Source organism: Corylus avellana, chromosome ca8, assembly GCF_901000735.1.
Source record: "Corylus avellana chromosome ca8, CavTom2PMs-1.0".
In the NCBI taxonomy this organism is placed as follows: Eukaryota; Viridiplantae; Streptophyta; class Magnoliopsida; order Fagales; family Betulaceae; genus Corylus; species Corylus avellana.
Window position 1 is genome coordinate 25,237,366 of NC_081548.1, and position 22,172 is coordinate 25,259,537.

The window sequence follows — 22,172 nt, forward strand, 5'->3', positions numbered from 1 at the left end:
TTTTACATGGGCTTTGTGCATTGTGTTCTGGGGTTGGTGTTTAGAGTCAATTAAGTTAATCCAAATTATCTTTGATAAACAACGATCTTATCCAATATATATATATAAACAAAAATGAAAAATGAAAAAAAACAAAACAAAAAAACGCGGCATTATTAACAGAAACAGTCAAAGAGGCCAGTACAATGGTCAGGAATCTTTTTTTTTTTTTTTTTTTTCACACAGAGCTCCCCAAATGCATGAGTTTGACTGTTTCTCATACAAGACTTGTGTGGATGGACCGTCCTTTTTTCTTTTTCTTTTTTAATTTTTTTTTATTATTATTATAGAAATGCTATTTTCTTTAAATTAGTTTTTTTTTTTTTTTTTTTTTTTTTCAACTGTAGTGTATAAAATTATCATGTGTCTTTTAATACATTAGAAACACATTTTTTTTTTTAAAATAAAATTTTCTAATCTGACCACAGTGAGAATGAAGTTAAAGAAAAATCTGATTGCATGCCAGTGTGCCATAAAGTGACACAGAAGTTTGCACTGTATTGATTATTAGTGGTAAAATAACTCTGGAGACATGTTTCTTTTCTAACAGATGCCACCACGTTCAGAATGCAGACATAATTATTGGACATCTGGAAGAAAAGTCTACTAGGTTTGAAAGTTTGAAGGAAATTTGAGCTTGATACAGGTTTTGGGTCCTACTCAGAAAAGTATGTTTTGAAATTTAAAGAGTTCACATGGCACAGCCAGGAAGCATTTTGGCATTTCGATTCAAAAGTATATCCACTTCCTCCAGATTGAGAGGTTGTGCCCTAAACAAATAGATTTAGCTACTGATAAAAATTCTCAACAATTTTGCTTTTGAATTCCTAGCTCTTAAAAGGCCCATTTGTCCAAGAACATCTCAAGCAGTCCGATCATCTGTTTAGATAGATAAGTCCAATAATATATATATATATATATATATATATATATATATATATATATAACTTTTTATGATATAAATTTTTATTCGCACAATTGTAGAAAGTTTACATTTCAAGTATACAACAGTTGGGAAGGAACAACAGTGGAGCAGGGGGTTAGTTAAATTAAATTGCTGTTTATATATTTACGAAAAACTTCCTCCTCTTTACAGTACATATATATTATATTATAAACCTCAATTAAGAGTCTTGGAAATCGACTTGAAAAATATTCATCAAATCCCTCAGGAATTGGCCCCAATATTTCCTGAATGTCTTGAGGCAGCTCCCTGTAATGGTTTAATTTGTTTCGTATGACCCGCAGTAAGTCGCGGATGCAGTCAAACTTATATCGCCTGTAGCGGCCAATGTTATTGATAAATGCAGTTTCCAACTTTTCATCCCATTTCCCATTCAGTGCCACTGCCGCAGTGCTTTCTAATGCATTTAGGAGCTCAGATTCACTTTCCCTGTCTTCCAATTCAACCCGATCACTAACATCTCGAAGAAATGACAGTCTTGTCGCAGAATCCCAGAACAGGGGGTGATGCCACACGTCCATAGCCTTTGGCCTACAATATATATCATGGCCATTTCATTGTATAAGGAATGAAAGATACTATTCAAATTCAGTGATATCAAATATTGTAGCATTTAGCAATTGGAAGCAAGTTAATAGGTATTACTAATACACACAGCAAATCAGTAAAGCAGCCTCTTGGACTACACTTCAAATATACAACCAGAGGATGCCAAAAACTTATTGCTTCACTGAACTACCAACATATTTCCTACTGGCAAGATAGTGTGTGTGTGAGAGAGAGAGAGAGAGCAATGTCTAAACGGAGGACTGCTGATAAACAAATCTATGGCTAGAGAAGAAGCTCTAAAGCTTTCAAAGTTAGAAGTGCAAAGATAAAGCCTTACCTCATATCCGGGTTGGGATCCAAGAGATGAGAGAAAAGATCTAAAGCTTCTGGTATATTCTCTACCAAGAATAGGTCTTTGCGGTTGTTCACAATGTTAACATCACGTTCAATACTCTCACCAAAAGGGTGTTTACCCCCAGTGGCACAGAAAAACAGAACACAGCCTAAACTGAAAATATCCACAGCACGTGTTTGGCGGCCATGGAGAAGTTGTTCAGGTGCTCGCCAACCTGAACTCCCACAACCTACAGTTAACAAAATAGAGAAATCAGACAGAAAATACAATAAAATTCTAAGCCTGCACTGCTGAACTTGCATAAAACTCCATAAGAAAGCCAATTGATTAAATCATCAGGAAATTTGTATTTTTCTTGATTCACAACATTTGCCTAATCGTAGACCTAAGGTCCTAAACAACCATATCATGCATATGTATACTTCAAATTCGAAAAAAATATGACCAATTAAACCTACCGGTAGCATGCTGGGTTAGAGAAGACATGTCCCCACTAAGGCGTTTGCTAATACCCATATCTGAAAGCTTTGCACACACCGATCTCTCTTTTGTTATTAAAACATTTTGAGGCTTTAGGTCCCTATGTATAATTCCAAGCTCATGCAAATGGGCAAGCCCATAAACCACATCTCTGCACAAATGAGTACTCTGTCAAATTCTGGGCAGTTTCTCATGTAATTTATTCAACTCTGATTTAATAAAGGAGAAATAATTATAATGAATAAAAGTATCTTATGTGTCCAAGGAGAAAAACATATTTGGAAAGAGAATGCTCTTGTGAAGCAAGCAGAAATTACAAGTAACGACCATCATCCACATAAACCACTCAATTAAAATTCCAATTTAAAGCAAAGTAAATTTCTGACATAATAAATAAAGATGTCAAACCTTACTATAAAGTTCTCTCTATAGTCTCTGGTGGGTCTCACATATTTTTTCAGGAAATAGACACCAAAGGTGATATTCTTTTAAGAACTAACCGCTCTAACAGTCCTATTACAGTTCATCATTCCAGTATCATATTCAGTTGTATAGTCCCTCCCAATCCTCTAAAAATGGAGGAAAATGGTCATTAAATATTATTATTATCATCACCAAGAACCTATTAGAGATACTTATTTTGTACATACATATTATCTACATGATAATTTTCTTTTATAAGTAATACCTACATGATAATTGATTAAAAATAGCCAATCTTTTTCTAATCTTGGCACATATTTGACAACTTTTAAAATACATTTTATTATACATCTAATGGGTTATGAAATACTTTATCTGCATCTTGAATTGTGTTTCATAGATTTTTTTTACTACTGTATATTGCAAAATAGCAGCAGTAAAAAGAATAAAAGAATATCTTATCATCATAATTTTGATTCTCCCCCTCCCAAAAAAAAAAAAAATAAATAAAAAATAGCATAAACTCTTGGGGTCCACCACTGGTCATAGCAAAACCCTATTACATAGACAGCAAAGCAATTTTGGGAAATTTGAGAGTAATACAAAGTCAGTCACAGCAACTTTCATCAGAGACTTGTTAATCTTTGTTTCTCATTAAGACTTCATCAACCCTACAATAATTTTATTAGATATGTTAAAAGAGAAACATTGCTTTCATGAAGTTGCTTCAATCACAGCCCAACCTAACATACTGGAAGTCATCATTGATAATAAAATTATGCCACTTCAAGCATAGAAATAACCATATAGAAATATTTTGAATGAGAGCAAGAGGGGCCCGCTAACTGAAAACTAGACATTGGAGTATGGTCAAATGCAGGTATTGTTTACGAATTGCAAAATGTTAATGGAGACAGCAAATTGTGATTGAATATAATGTAATTCAATGTGCCACCATTTTCTTCTGAGGCTGATTTTTTTACCATGAATACAAAGGAAGTCTTCACCAAATTATATTAGAACTTCATATTGGTAGAAACCCTACCTTGCACAACAACCATAGCAGAAACACAAGCAAAAAATTGAAGTACCATATTTAATGAAAATTTATTCACATTGTAAAGTATAAACCTCCACCTCTGTTTAATGGCTAGTGTATTGAAAGATTGCTACAAAAAATTTAACCACTTTACAAACATAGAAAAATTTGAGAGAAAAAAGGTCAGGTATGGGCAGACATTAAACTAACCTCATCAATTTTAGCAAATGGGGAGTAGGGTGTCCATTCTTCTTCCACAATTCAACATCCTTGTTAATTTCCTTAATTGACTGTAATCGAACAGTATACTCATTCAAGAAGTTAGAATCCTGATCCTTTGTAATTATTTGACTTTGAAAAATTTCAGAGCATATGAAGATCAAGTCATTTAAGTTACAAGCACAACGTTCCAAAGCAAGATAAACAAAATCTTGGTCATACTCCACCCCATACCAACGAACAATATTCGGATGATGGTCGGAAGCAATAAGATTCTGAATCTCTTTCAAAGCCACATCATGATGGGCTCGCACAAGACGTTTAACAGCTGCTGGACGACCATCATAAATTCCCTCAAGTACAATAGTACCATTGCTTCCCTTAGCAATTTCTTTGTAAGAAACGACTAACTTACCAATCCTACGTCCATCTACATCAGTATCTACAAGATCAGTAAATGTTACCAGTGGTTTCTGTTCACTTCCCTCAATGTTTGGAGCCCCTTTAGTCTTTCCATCATTATTCTCATGTGCATTATCTTTTGGCATTTCCTGATTATTGGCACTTTTCTTATTGTTTCCTAATCTCCGAGTTCTCTTCCTTTTGGGAGCCCCAGCTTGTACTTTGAGTTCATCTTCATGCTTATTCAGCTTAAGCTGCTCTGCTAATGCTCTATGGCGGTAGAAAACAAAGCCCATAATGGACAAAAGAGCCAGAAGAAAAGAGATAAGAGACCTTATATGAAACTTTGCCAGGATTTCAGCAAATGTGCTTGAAACTTTCATTTCATTGGCATCCACAACCAAGATACCAGAGGTCTCATTCTCGGGGGCGGGCAAACTAAGCATTTGTCTGCCTTCAGTGTTGGGAGGAGCCAGCAGTAATTGGTCATCAGCCCCTGAAGAAAACTTGTGACTAGGAGCAGGCAGAGAGAGTGGCCTCCCTCCAGAATGACCATGTAGTAGTCTATCAAATAAAGAAAGAGATTCTACCAACCTATGATCACGAATTTGGACGACAGTAGGCCCTGACTGATAAAACAATTGCGAGTGGACATCATCCACGTACTCTTGGTCAAGCACATGGCTTGATTTATGATAAATCCCACCAAAAGAACTTTCAATTTTTCTATACCGAAAAGCAGCATCAAATTTAGCAAATGCCACATTCCACAAAACTTTGCCATTGTCTGGGGAATAATGCTGCAGTACATAATCTATCCTCTTAATGTAAAGTGGCTGCTCAACTGTTTCCAAGTTCAAAGCATCAGAATCTACCAATCCCTCAGCATCTTCAACCAATAAAACAGGGCTTTCTTCAGCACCTTGAACACCTGATTTAGAAGGAGAGTCATCCAACTTATAAGTATGAACTACTTTACCCGACTTGGCATCGACAAGAAACACAGTCGTTTTCTTTGATCCTAATGTAATTCCTCCATCCTCTGATACATAAGGAGCATTTCTGATATATTCTTCAGGACTCTGTTCAAGTTTCTGGAATGCAAAGACATTATTATGCATCAACAACTCAACCATGCTGGAACAAAAAAAGCATACTTTCACTTAACATGAAAAGAGCCACCGCTAGGCGGGGCAATCATTCCATTCTTCCATAGCATCTTTCAAATACTAACACTGACAATTGAAACGTTTGAACATACACTACTGCAAAATTATAGGAAATAATCATATGCAAAAACGAGTTTACGTACCACTTTCCCTAATCTCTTGCTATGAGCATAAAGCGCCAAATCCTCACCGCAATCAATATAGGCGTCATTATCTGATTCAGAGGCATTACTTTTATCATTGTCACGGCTACGGAATTCCTGGTACGAAGAGTAAATCGGCCTGCCGGACTCGAATGACCACAGAATTTTCCTTGAACCAGTGTCCACTAAATACACTTTTCCATCCAAATCAGCCACTACTACTATCTCACGTTTACTGCAATCAAAGACCAAAAACATAAAAAAATACAATTAGAAAACTAAACCCTAAACCATATATGTATATATAAAAACCTAATTTTATGTCCCTGAGTGAACGTAATGCATAAATTTATAGCAAAATTACTACTTACGGCGTGGGAGGCAAGAGAGAGTTGAACAGGTTGAAACCCTTGAGGGATGGGCCGGTGATAGCCGAGCTGGAGAGACAGCTAATTGTTGAAGATAATATCAACGCCAAGAGCAGAGCAAAGATCAAAGCACGTCTCATTCCTGAGATCGTCGATTTGGACAGGAAATGGTAAGTGTCGGAATGATTTAGGGCTTCAAGTTCCGAGATTTATGGCAGGACATGTGATAATGCGATTTGGGCAATTAGGATTTCTAAATTTTGGCGAGGATTAGGAAATCTATCTTTCGCGGTTTTGATCCGCTACGGAAAGGCGTGGGAAAATTAGAAGAATATTCCATTTTGAGAATGTAAAGCACCGGTCCACATTTTTGCTAATACTTGACAAAGATAATAGATTGCCACTTAGCTTTATAAGAAACTTATAAGCTTAACTGCCCTAGGAGGATTCTTTTGAGAACTTCCTTTTTTTTTTTTTTTTTTTTAGAACCAATTTTATTCCTAGACTTAGTATTCTGTATTCTCTCATATTTATTAATTATTAATATTCTAAAGTTATTTATAGTGCTATTAATTATTAGAATGTGTTATAGGAAAAAAAGTATTGAGCATATGCGTATGAGATTTGAACGGATGTCATGCAATTCTTTTGTACGAAATGCTAGAAGATTGAAAGAGGTTTTAAGCGGTCTATTTGTTCGAATAGGATGTCTTCTTATTCGAGCGTCTATTTAAATAATTGAGTCTTATTGAGGGTCTCTCACAATTGCCTATTTGATTATTGAAAATAAACAATTACAAGAAATCCGCAATTATAGAAAATCTTGATCCGTATAAGATCCTAATGAAAACTTGATCTCAAGTAGAAGTTAGGTATTTTTATGATTAGTTAGGGTTAAAATTGCCTCGAATAATTTTTTTTGTTTAATATGTTATATAGACCATTTCTATATCTATATTTTTGTCTCATTTAATAGACCATTTTTAGAAATATAAAATCAGACGAAGAACTTGATGCATGTGATAAAATTGTTCCTCTCCCTCAACCTTCATTACAACATAAACATTTGGTGATAATGAACACTGAAAAACATTGGCCCTAGACAATCAGCCAAAAATATGTACGTAATCATCTAAGCTTCATAAACTTTGCATTCTTCATCAGATGGGTTTGTCTCGCAGAAGTCCTCTAATGGGTCTCCGCTTCCTGCTGCAGGTGAACCTGGCCATTTGCTTGCTACCAAATGAGCCAAATCAACAACCCTTTGGCTGCAAAACAAGACCACACAATTGTTAGGACATAATCAAAAGAACATTGAACCAAATCATCTTCTGTAAATTAACTTGTAACTAAATACTAAGCTAGTTATAGCCCACAAGGGTAGTCAATTGGTCTACTTGTTTGGTTAATACCATGAGAGCGGAAGTTGAGCCTTCACTCAACCGATACACAGTTCCTACAGCTGGATCGTGTTTCTAAAGGGCTCATAAAACAATGTGATTCAGTATCCTCACCTGTATCCCCATTCATTGTCATACCAAGCAACCACCTTGAGCATGTCATCGCCCATGACCATGGTTAATGAAGAGTCAATGGTGGAAGAAACATCAGTGCACCGGAAGTCAACTGAAACAAGAGGGACATCACACACAGCCAAAATGCCCTTCAGAGGCCCGTCAGCTGCTTTTCTGAAGGCTGCATTGACATCTTCAGCTGAAATACCCTTCTTCGCAACGTTCACAACAAGGTCAACAACTGACACGTTAGGTGTAGGCACACGGAGTGCAATGCCATTGAGCTTGCCCTTGAGCTGGGGTAGCACCAAAGACACGGCCTTGGCTGCACCAGTGCTTGTTGGGACTATGTTCAGTGCTGCAGCCCTGGCTCGCCTCAAGTCCCGGTGTGAAGCATCCAAGAGCCTCTGAAAGTAGACAATGTAGGCTCTGTAAGTACCTTTGGTTGAAATCATTATAACACTAAGAATAGGATAGGAGAGAAGAAGAATTCTGTTTGATTGTCTACCTGGTCTCCTGTGTAAGAATGAGTAGTTGTCATGGTCCCCTTGACAATGCCTGCAAAATGGGGCAGTGTTTAAGATTATGAATTTTCACAAAATCTTCTCTAATGCTGGAAGCAAATTGAAGCATAAGGACCTTATTAGATTTATGCTCCCAAATTTTATGAACCCTTGATAGTGTCTCATAGGACTCAACATCTACCTCATCCTCAATTCAGCATGGGATAAGACGTGGGTAGTAGTTCTTAGCTTCAATTGTTAACTTTATCCTTTAATGTCAATATTTGTTAACATGGGTAGTGAGTAGTTTACTTAGATTGTGGGTAGTTTTCTTTAGTAAAAGTAGTAACCGTCGTTGTATTAAGTGTATATATATGTGTGTCATTAGAATAGGAAAGGTAGAGAAGAAAGTGTTTGTATTGTGGTATTAATTTCTCCCGCCCTAAGTGGAGATTTGTATTATGGTTACTCCCACCCCAAGTGAAGATTATCAATTTATCTTTATTGACTTTGACTAAGACCTATCAACCCTTACCGAATTCTTCGTCGATGACCTTCACAAAAGGAGCCAGACAGTTTGTGGTGCAAGAAGCATTGCTGCAGAAGGAAAAATAAAAATAAAAAATAAAAATTGACCAGCGTTTAGAATATTTCACTATAAGAGTTGACATAAAAAAATCAAATAGCTCAAGCAGCATGATAGAGACTATGTAGAAACACTGACCTTACAATGTTAGCAACCTCGTGGCCGTAATCCTTTTCATTTACCCCAAGAACATAGGTTGGAATGTCTGCACCTTTTGCAGGAGCAGTGATGATGACTTTCTTGGCACCAGCTTGGATGTGTTTCCCAGCACCGGGGCCGTCTACAAACACTCCTGTACCCTGTAGAACAACAAATCATTCAATAATCTTACAAGGTCTGTCAAAAACTGAGCCAACTTGGGAGAAAATTTTATGATATCTTTTACCTCAATAACAATGTCGATGCCAAGCTCAGCCCAAGGGAGCTTGAGAGGGTCCCTGCTAGAAACAACCTTGATGGGCTTACCATCAACGGTGATGGTTTCATTGTCTAGTATTTTCACATCTGCTTTGAAAGTTCCCAGCATAGAATCATATTTTAGCAGGTGTGAAGCCTGCATATATATGCAATGATAAATGAAACTTGGATTAATATAATTAAAAAAGTTTATTCCCCAAAAGCCATGGCATTCAGAATTTATAAGTAAATTATCTTACATTCTTGACACCACCACTGTCGTTGACAACGATGACATCTAGGGGTGAATTTTTGCGGCCATGCCAGCATCGGAGGAAGTTCCTGCCAATGCGTCCAAATCCATTGATTGCCACCTTCAGTTTCGCCACCGTTTCTCCCCTGACTGGGGCTGATCCTGTTGTCTGATTTCAAGAATATGTTCAATGTGACAAATTAGTAAGTGAGTTTATCCAGGGAATAAATAAATAATCATCACCCTCTATATAGATCCCATGAGTAAAGGTCTTAAGCTACTTACAGCGCCTGATAGGTCTCTAAGCTTGTGAAATATGTTAATTTTGCAGATTACAAGGTGGGACTAATTAAGCTGGTTAAAAAACAAAGCAAGCTACATGAACTTGGGACAAGATTGTTTGGATAAGCCGCAAGTCAAGCAGCCTGTCCTTTGGCTCAACTGGGTTTTGTTTTTTACCCAAACTTGGCACAAGATTGTTTGGAAAAGCTCAATAAAAGCTTCCCCAAGCTTTTAAGAGTGGAAGTTTTTTTCTTCTTTTCTCTTTTTAGCAAAGTTTGAGTCATCAATGGATTGCTGAATCAAATCTAAGGTATTTTTGTGTGTGTGTGTGTGGGTGTATGTGTATATATACAAGAAATTAAGAGTAATAATAAGATCACCTTGGGAGTAAGTTGGGTAGCCACGACATCAAAGAAGGATGCCTCTCTAGCATTCTTGGCGTAGGTCACACAGCTACTGGCTCTAAGCCCAGAAAACTCAGCCACTTCCAGCCTCTGCACAACCAAAATGAATTGAGAACCTTAGAAAACCCAAAAGGCTTCAAAAACATCTTCTTACATGAACTTTATGCATGACCTTAGCAGAGCATTGGGTAGGGAAAGAATTGGAGCTCTTGGAAGGAAGCCTTGTGCTGGTTGGTATCCTTGAAGAAGCTAGAGCTGCGTGGCTGGCCATGGCTGCAACTAAAGCTAAAGTGAGCTACTTCCTCGGTATTTATACAGTTGAATTCGTTTGTTCAGTTAATATATTAAATTTCATACACATAGTCATCGTTGATTTTTTTTTATTATTATAAAAAAATATGGTTGCAAGTGAGTTAAAGGAACGTGTGGTGAGAATGGTACATGAAGATATATGAGATAAGATACTGTGGTGACTCCAACTTCATAATCTGAACCACAGATTGGTCACCCATTAATTTCTTCCAGCAATGCCCTTTCATCTTCTCAAAGGGACGATGTGTACCATCCATTAGATCTTTATTAGCATATTTCTGGCTGTTAAGAAATCATGGCTGATGGTGGAGAACCTTCAATTCAAAGCGGAATATCTGTGTCATTTACTTTAGGAAGAAAATCATAGGCAGTCTGATGTTCTTAAACCTTTTCCTTTATAAAGAAGTTAAATGGATCAGGATTCCTGAAATTTGATGTCTGCATCTGCCTCTTAATAGGAACTGCCTGAATTGCATGTAATTCGAGCAACAAATTTAAGATATTGATTTAAGAGAAATACTATTAGATTAATAATGTTGCAGGGATTGAATTAGAAATTGCTACTTACTTAGAGACATATTTAGCCTCTTTAAATGAAATTATGGCTTCCCACCACAGAAAAGGAAAGGAAAAAAGGGAATCTTGTGTTTAGGCGACTTTGTGTTTCATTTCGTACTGTTGAGGATAAGAAATTTAGGATCAAAATCCCAAGGTGCTGGACCAAGTTGCCAATAGATATCATCACAAATTTAACGTGAAAGGTTGTGAACACTAAAAAGTCTCTACAACATGAGTCAATCTACTTTACATAAAGCAACAACTCAAACATCGACTCCGCTTGCCACATTCTAGCAAGAGTAATGCTGCTCTCTCCTTATTTCACACTGACTGACCTGACGTATTTTAAGTGATTTTTCATGTTAGCCATTTAAAATAACAAAAAAAAAGTTACTTAAAACATATCACTTCAGCCGGTGTGAAATGAGTGTAATAAATGAGAGTGAAGAACCACCACCACGGATAAGAGATCTCCCAAATAATTCCAAGATCCATATTTCCCTCAGTACTATATAGGAGAATTAGCATAGTTTTCAATTTATAAGTAATCCCTGCTTCTTTTTGTGAACGGCACTTTAAGAACCTATATAGCCTGTTAGAAACCAATGAAAATGAAACGGTAAAATAGGGCAGGAACCAACTCATGATAAATTGTGACAACAAAATGCAGGATGTCCAACATTTTTCCTCTTGGATAAACTGATGATATCCAATGATTTTCTCTTAAGGGTCTTTGGCCTTAGCAATTACAAGCTACCATCAACAAGACTATGTCATGGAAATAGCAGCTGATACACAGGATGGAACACACGTATAGAATAATATTGCATAGAACTTGACACCAGTTCCAAGCAATTCACCAGAATAATATTTGTCAAAATATCTAGACCCAGTCTAAAAAGTCACCATGTTGAAGAAACAACTAAACTGATTGTTGATAGGGGGAAAAAGGTGTTACAAGAAATTCAACTAATATTTATTAATCTGGAAGTTACTGGTAGATAAGGCTAGTCCATGACATAATCAAGAGCAATTATATGGCAGCTTCAACTTCATCTGAGATCACATCCACACCATTTGGCTCTTCTTCTGATCGGAGCTGAGTTGAAACGCCATCTATAGCGGAGTTCAGCTGTGCAATCTTCTCAGCCAGTACTTTCCGTGTTCTCTATAGAAAGAAAGGGTCATTCATAATGCATGAATGTTTCAAAACATAAACATAGAGAGTAATAATGTCAACAGAAACAACAGCACATCAAGGAATTTCTGAGTTAAAATAAACAGCTGGCTTCTGAGGAAAAATATGAAAAGCTTTTTTTTGATAAGTAGAAAAATATGAAAAACTGAACATGGGGTAAACACGTTTCAGCAAAACACTAGAGTACCTGTGTGAGCAAGAAATATGAATAAAGCAACAAAAAACAATTTTACATGATTATAAATTAGGAGCAAGTCAACAAGGCCTCGAAAAGATCTATCCTGCTAATTGATTATAGACAGATGGAGTCAAGAGCAACTTTCCACCTCCAAAGCTTTGTCTTCGTCATATATGAATTTGGGCAGTTTCCTCATTAAATCCTTTCGGTCAGCTCCAGTTAGTGTTTTGCTGATCTGTAGGAGAAGAAAATAAATTAGAAATGTAGTGAGGAAAAAGAAATCGAGGATTGCCACATACAACGGTCAAAGAGAAGCATAAGGTCCCATAGCCCATAGATTGCTGCACTGGGAATCTCCACAATGTTACACCACTAGATATTTAAAGAATGTAGACAATACTCTTATGATCATTTAAAAGTAGATAACTCATTGAATCAACATGTGGCATCTTTTAATACATGGAGACCAGAAGTATTAAGGGACACCCCACAGTATACTGGCTTCTACCATTTGCAGGAAAAGTTAATTACAGGTAAATTAACAAGAACTAGACCTGAGGTGCATATACACAACCGAGTGTGCCAACTATGAGTCCTCCCAAAACAAAGCCACCTACAAAGATGCTTGCACTGCTTGGCCCTCCATGATCACTGTAATTAGACAATATAAGCAGGATAATGGCATTTAGAATTTCTAGTCATATATAATACAATACGGCCCCATCTCCACCCAAAACAAAATAAAATAAAGTGTGAAACATATAAATTCGAAGGTAAACATGTCATAGATTGAGCAACTCAATTCAAACTGACAAAAACAAAATCTATTATGCATTTTTGCACCACGCTTGGCATATCATAATCACAGAGAAGGACTGCAAAGAATTATGATTACAAAGTAATGGCAAAGATGATACCTATACCCAGCTTGAACTATGAGCGGCCTTCTGGATGTACAAAGTTGCAATTTCCCTACACGATTGGTACCAAGCAACAAGTTGGAGGGAGCTGCATTCCCAACAAATTGGTTCGATGGCTTCAGAGTAGATCCTAGAAAAGAGTTCACAGGGATAGATAAGTAAGCAGTACTGTCAAACCAATAACAGAAAACATGCTCAGTGTGGGAACTGGGAACCATTGCTCCACAGCCAGAGACATACTAGGTGGTTCTTTCATAAGCAACAACCATACATGCAAATATTTCCCGCAAAGAGACATCCAAAATAAAACCTTGTACATCAGGTTGAATGAATTTATAGTTTAGTAAAATGAACCTCTACCAACTGTCAAGTATGCCAGCCATCTAGAATTCAAGAACTACTGCTTCCTACGATGACAAGATACAAAAAGAGCAACAATATACCAACATTAAAGTGTGTTTATGTATCTGAGATAAGAGTATCATAAGATTAGTGATAGAGGAGGCGATACCATTACAAAATTAAGTGAAAACCCAGGTGTCGGATAAAATTCCAACCTAAACACCCCAAGCAGACCCTAAAGAATCTCAGAGCTTGAAAGAAAACCGAGTTAAATTTCTGAAACACAAGTCCAAGTGCCCAAGTTCCAATCTCCAACAAAGACTGCAGCTTTAACTTTCAAGACCCGATTTTGATTTCTGATGAAATTTACTTTCGAATGTTCTACATTCTAGTGGGGTTTTCTAGGACGAGCAAGATCAGTATCCCATATAACAATGATATTATATAAGTCAACCTATCATCTCTCATAGCAACACGCTCAAGCCCACAAGTATCCACTACCTTCTTTCTCTCATGCTTGCCAAGAACCACACTAAATTTCAAAGCTTTTCGCAAAAAGCCATCTGGGAAACTCTCGGATTTCCAGATCAAAGCTCTCTAAGACAGACTTGATGATTAGCACCAAAGCTGAGAACAGTAGACATGATCACATTCGAAAAATGGAAATAACGCTCTAACAGATCCTTCGGCCAGATTTATTGAGTCCTAGAACGCAAGCAAGAAAGACACAGAGGACCTAATTCTAATCATATATCAAGAAAAAAAAAAATGAAAGAAAGAAAATGTGAGAGAAAAATTACCAGGAGATAACTGGGCTTGAGGATTTCTCATCGAAATCAACGAACTCGAAATAGCAGCCATTGTTTGAAAACAAAAACACGCTGTGAGTGAGAGAGCTAGAGAGAGCGAGAGAGAGGGAGTGTGGTAAAGACCGTTCAGACGGTTTAGAAAAACCAAGCAGGTGTGTTATCTGGGTTCGATAACTACTATGCTTTTTGGTGGAAATCTTAATTGAGTAATGTTGAGAAAAATGACAACATGAATTGCTAGCCTATGATTACCAATGGACTCCCACACATTGCCACCTTTGATTAGGATATAACTCCTAAAATTATCTTAAATTAAGATGACATATTACACATCATTATCTCAATCATTTTTTAAATTTATCTTTTTATAAATTCAATAGATCTGTGGACTCATGCGAGTATCACACAAATTCAATAATGAATTCATTGATTCACTGTACGGAGATCGGTGAAAGATGGGATAAAAAATAATTTTTATTATTTCTTTTAATTAAATAATTTAAAATTTGTTATATCTAATATATAAATGAAAGTACAGTTCATTATTTCCATTGGAATGTTGTTAGGGATGCTACAACTTTTATTGTGATTAATATGATAATGCCATTACTCTCATATTCACGTAACACTTACTACGTCACTAAGTAATTAAATTTGATTAATGTAGATAGTTGATAGTCACATTGACTATTACATCAATTTTATGACCAATTCAAGTAAAAACCCTTAAATTTTAAAAGTCATAACTTAATCACCTATTTTTACAATAAAGTTTTCTTTCAAATTAAGTATGAGAAATTTTTTTCATTCCAAGCTATTAAATTAACATGTGTATTTACTAAAGACATATGTTAGTTTATATTAAAAATTTCCTCCAAATTAATTTTGAAGGAAAACTTTGTCTTGTTTTATTACTATATACTTATTTTTGGATGTTTTTGCTCTTAGAATGTTACTTGACTTTCAAGATATCAATGGTAATACACAAGCTTCTAGCCAAAGGCAAATTAAATGATAATTATACCAAACATTATTCGCTTGGTGTCTTCAAAGGCAACCACCTTCGCAAATTAAGAAAAACAATAAGCAGAAACATCCACAAGCATGGCTTTAGATTATGACCGTAATCCATGCATAACTGAGTATTTTGACCGGCGCAGATCTCAATTCTGGCTCCAACAGCCGGCTTGATTTTATAATACAACATATTAATTCGGTCTGTCGGGGCAACGGCAATATTCATAAGATTACCAACCGTTTCGGTCCCTGCAGAAAAAAACATGAAGCATATGACAAGTTTATCGTGTCTCTCATCTGCAGCTTAATTTTCCTACATTATATATTTGCTTAGATCCTCCCTCTTGTTTCCTACGAAATGCAAACTCGTTTGATTCTACTCTAGTTTTAATTGCTTGAAGCGATGGCTGCTAGTGCTCCAGGAGAAAGGTCTCTGCAGCAGACACCAACATGGGCTATCGCGGTTGTTTGTGCTGGATTTGTGGTTCTGTCTTTGTTAATAGAACATGCAATTCATTCCATTGGAAAGGTAATGTTTTTGGTTGTATAAATCTGTCGTACTAGGTTGGTATATATCCATAACATCTGCTAACTTTGTTTTCCTGTTATGACAGTGGTTTCAGAAACGCAGGAAGAAAGGCCATGAGTGAAGCCTTGGAGAAAATTAAAGCTGGTAGGAGTCTCCCATTGCACTTGGTGTCAATGTGTCATATTATTACATAAGATTTGGGCAATGACAGAGCTGAGGGATCTTGACCCGTTTAATTATAGATGCTGTGCTTTCTCTTGGTGGATTAGGGTCGAGATGTTTGATCCGTTTAATTAAATAAATTGGGTTAGAGTTGACGGAACTCATTAGCATTGTTAGATGTATATCACCCCCTTCAAACTTCAAAGTAATTGTTTGTTTGATTGATTATTCTTGTCATTTGTTTTGTCCCGCAGAGTTGATGCTATTAGGTTTCATATCCCTACTGCTTACGGGGGGTACAAGATCTATAGCAAAGATATGCATCCCCTTTGAACTTGGAGACACCATGCTTCCATGTAAAATTCATGATTATAGGAAACATATTGAAGTTTCATATGCTGAAAGTATATTATGGCGCCGAGTCTTGGCAGGCCCTGCAGGAGTTGACCATTGCTCGCAATATGTAAGAATCACCAACTCTTATTTTGAAACACGACGTTAAAACCATAATTATCATGCTACGTGACAATTTACCAAATTAATTATTAAAATGTGAATTATTACATGATAGTTCATATGACATTTACAATGCTTGCAGATTGATTGACAATCCGTATGACACTTACCATGTTCTCATTTTCATACAATATAGATTGCCACGTGAGTTTGTAATAGAATTGTAGTAAAAGATGCAATACCTCAAGCATTTTCCAATTACTTATGGTTTATATTTTAAGATAATGTGTAAAGAGTAATGTTACACCTACAATACTTTTACAATTTGTTGACACATGTCAGCATATATTTAGAGCTACATTAGTCATAAAAGAATTTTTTAACACTCCCAAATCATATGCAGACAAGTGTTAACAAGTTATAGGTCTAGCATTTTTCATGAATTATAATTAACCCCAAGTTTTTTTTGCTAATTAGGACAAAGTGCCACTGATTTCACAATCCGGGTTACACCAACTGCATATATTCATATTCGTCCTCGCTGTTTTTCATGTTCTCTACAGCGTCCTTACCATGGCTCTGGCGCAAGCTAAAGTAAGTCTCATTATTTTATTATGGACAAATTCTTCCAATTCACGCGATAAAATTATTATGTGTTCTTTGTTTTCTTTATATTATATAGACTTAAAAAAATAAAAATTTCAATATATCAAAGAAAAGTTAAATGATTTGATTTTTAATGTTTAGAATCTAACCAATGAGTTACATGCCATCAAACCTTGCAATCTCTCTCTTGTGATTGAAGTTCTTACGATTTGCTTGTGGATGTTGATCAGATGAATAAATGGAAAGCTTGGGAATTGTAAACATCGTCATTGGAATATCAATTCACCAACGGTGATTCCTTCTCAATGTTCTCATCCTCTGTTTTCACTATTATTATTTTTTTTCCTCAAAATTAAATGGGCTGATGGGTCTCTGTTTTGTTTCTTCCAAACCCAGCAAGATTTAGGCTCACTCATCAAACATCCTTCGTGAAGCGTCACTCTGGCTTCTCAACCAAGCCTGGAATCATATGGATTGTAAGCTTGAAGATACCACATGTGGGCTAGGGCCTACTAATGGGCTCTATTCTTTTTGTTTTAAGCTATGTTTTAAATTATTTCCTGCTTGTTAATTATTTTTTGGACATTTTTTCTTTAATTAATATGTTAAACTGGTACTTGTTCTTAGAACACGCGAGGAAAACTAACGTTTCTTAATGTATTTTGGGACGTGTTTTTTGTTGTTATTTGAATAAATGTTTTAATGTAACATAAATGTAAAAATTGTTTTAGTGATTTAAAGAGCATTTTGTGTTTTAAATAATTTGTTAATATATATTATCTTGAGAATGTAAAATAAAAAATATAAAACAAAAAACATTTTGCCTTTGTCCTTATTTTCTTATTTCCTTAAAATTTTATTGACTTGAAATGTTTGTTACAGGTGGCATTCTGTTGGCAATTCTTTGGTTCGGTGTCAAAGTTGGACTATTTGACCATGCGTCATGGATTTATCAATGTAAGTGGAATCACAAGGTCTTCTATTCTCTCTTCCATTCGGATTATAAATGGGAAAGATCATCCACTATAACTATTTCCTTATTCAATTTAAAAAAAAAAAAAAAAAAGAAGAAGAAGAAGAAAAAAAAAAAAAAAAAAGAAGGTGGATAAAGTTATTGCTCGGGGCTTCTGTCTCCCAAAGTTTTTTTTTGTAAAAAAAATCTTAAAATTTATATTTTATAAGCTACTGTAAAAAATTGATTGTTTCCTTCTAAAAAAAAATTGATCAATTTTTCTAGTCTCATATGCTCGTATGCATGCCAGATTAAGCCAATTAAGTCTAATATATGGTGCAGGCACATTTCGCTTCAAACAGTAAATTCAATTTCCATAAGCATATTAAGAGATCCATGGAAGATGATTTTAAAATGGTCGTGGGAATCAGGTCCATCTTTCAATCCAATATGCCTTCTACAATTACCTTAACAATAGGGTCTAGTGCTAAAGATTTTTGTTTTTATATTTTGTTCCTATTTTTGCAGTATTCCTCTATGGATTTTTGCGGTCATCTTGTTGCTTCTCAATGTCTACAGTAAATCTCTTTCTCTCTCTCTCTCTCTCTCTCTCTTATTTACACACAAATAGAATCAAGATTATTAACACTTTTGATATAATCTGCGAATCCGATATGAACTCAATACAAAATTAGTAGATTAAGGTTAAGGGGTATGACCTGTTTAATTAAATATGTCGGATTGTCGTTGACCTATATAGCCTTATTCCCATATTTTAATACGACTCAAACTCGACACACGATATTTAAGGCTGTCAATTTTTGACATAACTCGTGAACTCGACATAAACTCAATACAAAAATTATAAATTATGATTGACGGGTCTTACTGGTTTAATTAAATGAGTCAGATTAATATTAACCTTTTATTTTTATGTCTTAATACAACTAAAAACTAACAGATGAACAAGGATTGACACCCCCTAAAATGGAGGTGCCTTGAGAGTCATAGCTCCCCCAATTTTGAAATGTTTTTATGGTAAACATTTCAAAATTAAAACCTATGGCCCATTTGCTTACGTAAACGATGCACAAATAAACAGAATATTAATTAAAAAATTGCATTTTGATACATTTTTCACTCATATTTTGTCCTGCATGCATACACAAATTTCTTGTCTTGGTAATCATGGTATTGAAAATTTCTTTTTGACTTCATTGGTGCAGAATGGTACACGCTCACCTGGCTGTCATTAGCACCGCTAGTTGTAAGAGATGCTCAACTATCCCTCCTACTAGTTGACTTAATAATAGAACAATATTATATTTTTATTTTCCTATGGTAATGAGGCAATGTCTATTTGTTATTGAATATTTTTGAGCTATTATACTTTGTCACATTAGCATAGTAAAATAAAAGAGGTATAAAGGTTTGACATATACGGTTTCTTGTCTCTGTATAATTAAGAGTAATGTTACAAATCACACAACTATCTCACTTTGTTAATGTGTCCTTGTTAGTATTGTGAGATAATTTGGAGATGTCTAACATTTCTTTAGGCACAATTCAAAGTGTTGAGGTGTTGCATATGATATTTTCTTGTGCAGATACTTCTATTGGTGGGCACGAAACTTGAAGTTACTATTATAGAGATGGCTCAAGAAATTCAAGATCGAGCCACGGTTGTTAAGGGAGCTCCAGTGGTGGAGCCAAGCAATAAGTATTTTTGGTTTAATAGACCCCAGTGGATTCTTTTTTTGATACATTTTACATTGTTCCAGGTGAGCTCTCAAGTCTGCTAACTCTCCATAATGTTGTGTATATAGTTAATATAGAAATAACAGATTTTTTCTGCAGAGGAGGGAAATAAATATTACAGATTAAAGTCAAAATAACATGTCAAATGACAACATTAATTAATAATATATGACATGGTAGTACACAAACACGGAACACGGGGTTGCTGGAGGCATAACTTTTGGTATGATAATCCATGGGACCATGGCCTTCTCCGGCCCCGTTTCCGTCCTTGGTAGTACAGTTTAGTTGAAGATATCTTTATGATGTTCATTGCAAATTTTGTAGACGATTTATTGCAGTAGCTTGTTGAGCTTTATATAATTACATACTCTTTAACTCTAGAGTAATTTGCCATATGTGCAGAATGCTTTCCAAATGGCATATTTTTGTGTGGATTTGTGTATGTTATTTTATCCTATATTTGATAAATTATGATAATAACAGAATAAAATTAAAAAAAAAAACTTCTAAAGGAGTTTTTCCTTTGCATAATTGTTGTTACATTAGATGCCCAGTATGAGTTTGGGATGCACCATGCTTCAAAGAAAACTTGCCTGCAGCACTGACGAGGGTTTCCCTTGGAGTAGCCCTTCTGATCCTATGCAGCTATATCACCTTCCCTCTCTATGCCTTAGTAACACGAGTAAAATTACGGATTATCGGTTCTGTCTTTAAAAACACACTCATTTGTGTACTTTCACGTTTTCAAATCATCATTTTTTTAAACACATTCTCAAATGAGACACTTTCTGTAATTTTATTTAAATATGTGCGTTTGACCTATGAAATTGTAGGGCCAAACTCGCCCTTTAACGTTTTCATAGATCTTATGCTAGCTCAAGGTTTTTGACTCCTATTCATATTCCTAGATGGGATCTCATATGAAGAAAACAATCTTTGAGGAACAAACAGCAAAGGCACTTAAGAAATGGCAGCAAGCTGCAAAGGATCGAAGGAAGCTGAGGAAAGCTGGAATAGTAGTAGATAGTCTTTCAGGTTTTTTGAGTGTAGAAAGCACACTAAGCCGAGGAACATCACCCCTGCATTTGCTCCACAAGCACCGGCTATCCAGTAAATCAGAACCTAAAGGTGTTCCCAGCTCCCCAAGATCTTACCAATCTGATACTAATCTTTTAGAGATTGAGGGTTTCACGCCTGACAGGCTTGAATCAAGAATGCAAGATCAACCGGGAGGAAATGAAAGAATCACACAACATTGATTTTTCATTCGTTAAGGCTTAAAATTTAGGCGATTCGGAATCTGAACGATTTGCTCATTTCTTCGTTAGTAATCTGAAAAGCAAATATGAGAATTTTTATAGAACTTACGTATCCATCGTGTTCGAGCAAGTAGGTGGACTGCCCAAATTCTATTTGGACATGTAGGTTTTATAAGAGTGGACTGTTAATGCATCATAATGTCACAATGTACTTTATTAGTCTATTATAGTTTCATAAAATTCTATAAGATATTAATCTTTTCTTTAAGAGAAAGACTCTTTAAAATATCAATTTCTCTATCAAATTTTAATACGATGCTTCTAATAAAAGTAAGATGCAATCCCTCTTCTATAAGTGGAAATAAATATAATAGCATATCGTTTAAAGCATTGTGTGGGTGCTATTGAAAATATATAAAATAAAATAAAATAAACAAAACAAAACAAAACAAAGTAAACCACCGATGAGTATCAATGGGATTTTTTAATTTAAGAGGAGACTAGCTTAGTAGCTTTACAGGGAAGGAAACTTCGAATTAAAAAAAAGGAATGAAGATTCCAAATCATTAGTGGGACAATGCATCAATCTTCATATAAATTAAGGGTCCACATTTCCTCTAGATTATAAAAAAGATAATCATTAAAGCATTGCAATGAAACGACAGAACCATTTGGACAAAAATCAAAGTCCATCTCGAACAAAACAGTAATATATTATAGTTAAATGGTCGAGGCTACTCACCTAAGCCAAGCATCTAAGCAAGTCAAGGTGCTTTTTTTTTTTGTTTTTTATTTTATTTTATTTTAATCTTTGGCTCAATTGTGATAATATAAAGTTTAATAATGTTCGAGCAACTCAGAAGAGTTAAGCATATATGCAACTATGCAAGTCAAAGTCCTTATTTTTCTAATCAAATAATATGATGACCACTAAAAATCCCATTTCTATCTTTGGATGCATTCTAACAATGTTTTTGTTTCATAGAGTTAAGGAGGTCTTGTAAATTGGGATTCTTCATTGTTCT

At 35.5% G+C, this 22,172-nt stretch overlaps 3 protein-coding genes and 1 pseudogene across 3 annotated transcripts; 1 reads left to right on the forward strand and 3 right to left on the reverse strand.

Moving 5' to 3' along the window:
• Positions 1-977: 977 nt before the first annotated feature.
• Positions 978-6,465, reverse strand: LOC132190100 (serine/threonine-protein kinase/endoribonuclease IRE1b-like). The gene is made up of 6 exons (XM_059604985.1): positions 6,154-6,465; positions 5,783-6,017; positions 4,060-5,564; positions 2,366-2,538; positions 1,890-2,136; positions 978-1,534 (listed from the first exon to the last, which is right to left on the reverse strand). Exons 1-6 carry the CDS (start codon positions 6,288-6,290, stop codon positions 1,084-1,086), a joined length of 2,748 nt encoding a protein of 915 aa, XP_059460968.1. The 5' UTR covers positions 6,291-6,465; the 3' UTR covers positions 978-1,083.
• Positions 6,466-7,147: 682 nt separating this feature from the next.
• Positions 7,148-10,411, reverse strand: LOC132190442 (glyceraldehyde-3-phosphate dehydrogenase B, chloroplastic). Its single transcript, XM_059605433.1, has 9 exons — positions 10,261-10,411; positions 10,065-10,178; positions 9,410-9,571; positions 9,139-9,306; positions 8,892-9,052; positions 8,703-8,764; positions 8,173-8,222; positions 7,665-8,071; positions 7,148-7,418 (listed from the first exon to the last, which is right to left on the reverse strand). Exons 1-9 carry the CDS (start codon positions 10,357-10,359, stop codon positions 7,283-7,285), a joined length of 1,359 nt encoding a protein of 452 aa, XP_059461416.1. The 5' UTR covers positions 10,360-10,411; the 3' UTR covers positions 7,148-7,282.
• A 1,339-nt stretch (positions 10,412-11,750) lies between these two features.
• LOC132189973 (uncharacterized) lies at positions 11,751-14,475 on the reverse strand (the record flags this gene model as incomplete). The annotated part of the gene is given in 5 exon segments (XM_059604838.1): positions 11,751-12,126; positions 12,483-12,569; positions 12,889-12,985; positions 13,252-13,384; positions 14,397-14,475. Coding segments are annotated over 5 exon segments (513 nt in total). The 3' UTR covers positions 11,751-11,991.
• A 1,350-nt stretch (positions 14,476-15,825) lies between these two features.
• LOC132191112 (MLO protein homolog 1-like) lies at positions 15,826-21,169 on the forward strand (annotated as a pseudogene).
• Positions 21,170-22,172: the final 1,003 nt, after the last annotated feature.

Bases quoted from the DNA above. Each gene is read 5' to 3' on its own strand.
- LOC132190100 (XM_059604985.1), bottom strand. From the start codon at position 6,290: ATGAGACGTGCTTTGATCTTTGCTCTGCTCTTGGCGTTGATATTATCT. The intron at 6,018-6,153 runs GTAAGTAGTAAT...CTTTGATTGCAG, and splicing joins TCTCTCTTGCCTCCCACGCC to TAAACGTGAGATAGTAGTAG. The intron at 2,137-2,365 runs GTAGGTTTAATT...TGTTAACTGTAG, and splicing joins TCTAACCCAGCATGCTACCG to GTTGTGGGAGTTCAGGTTGG.
- LOC132190442 (XM_059605433.1), bottom strand. From the start codon at position 10,359: ATGGCCAGCCACGCAGCTCTAGCTTCTTCAAGGATACCAACCAGCACA. The intron at 9,572-10,064 runs GTGATCTTATTA...TCTTGAAATCAG, and splicing joins CTACCCAACTTACTCCCAAG to ACAACAGGATCAGCCCCAGT. The intron at 8,223-8,702 runs GTAAGGGTTGAT...CCCATTTTGCAG, and splicing joins GGTCATCGACGAAGAATTCG to GCATTGTCAAGGGGACCATG.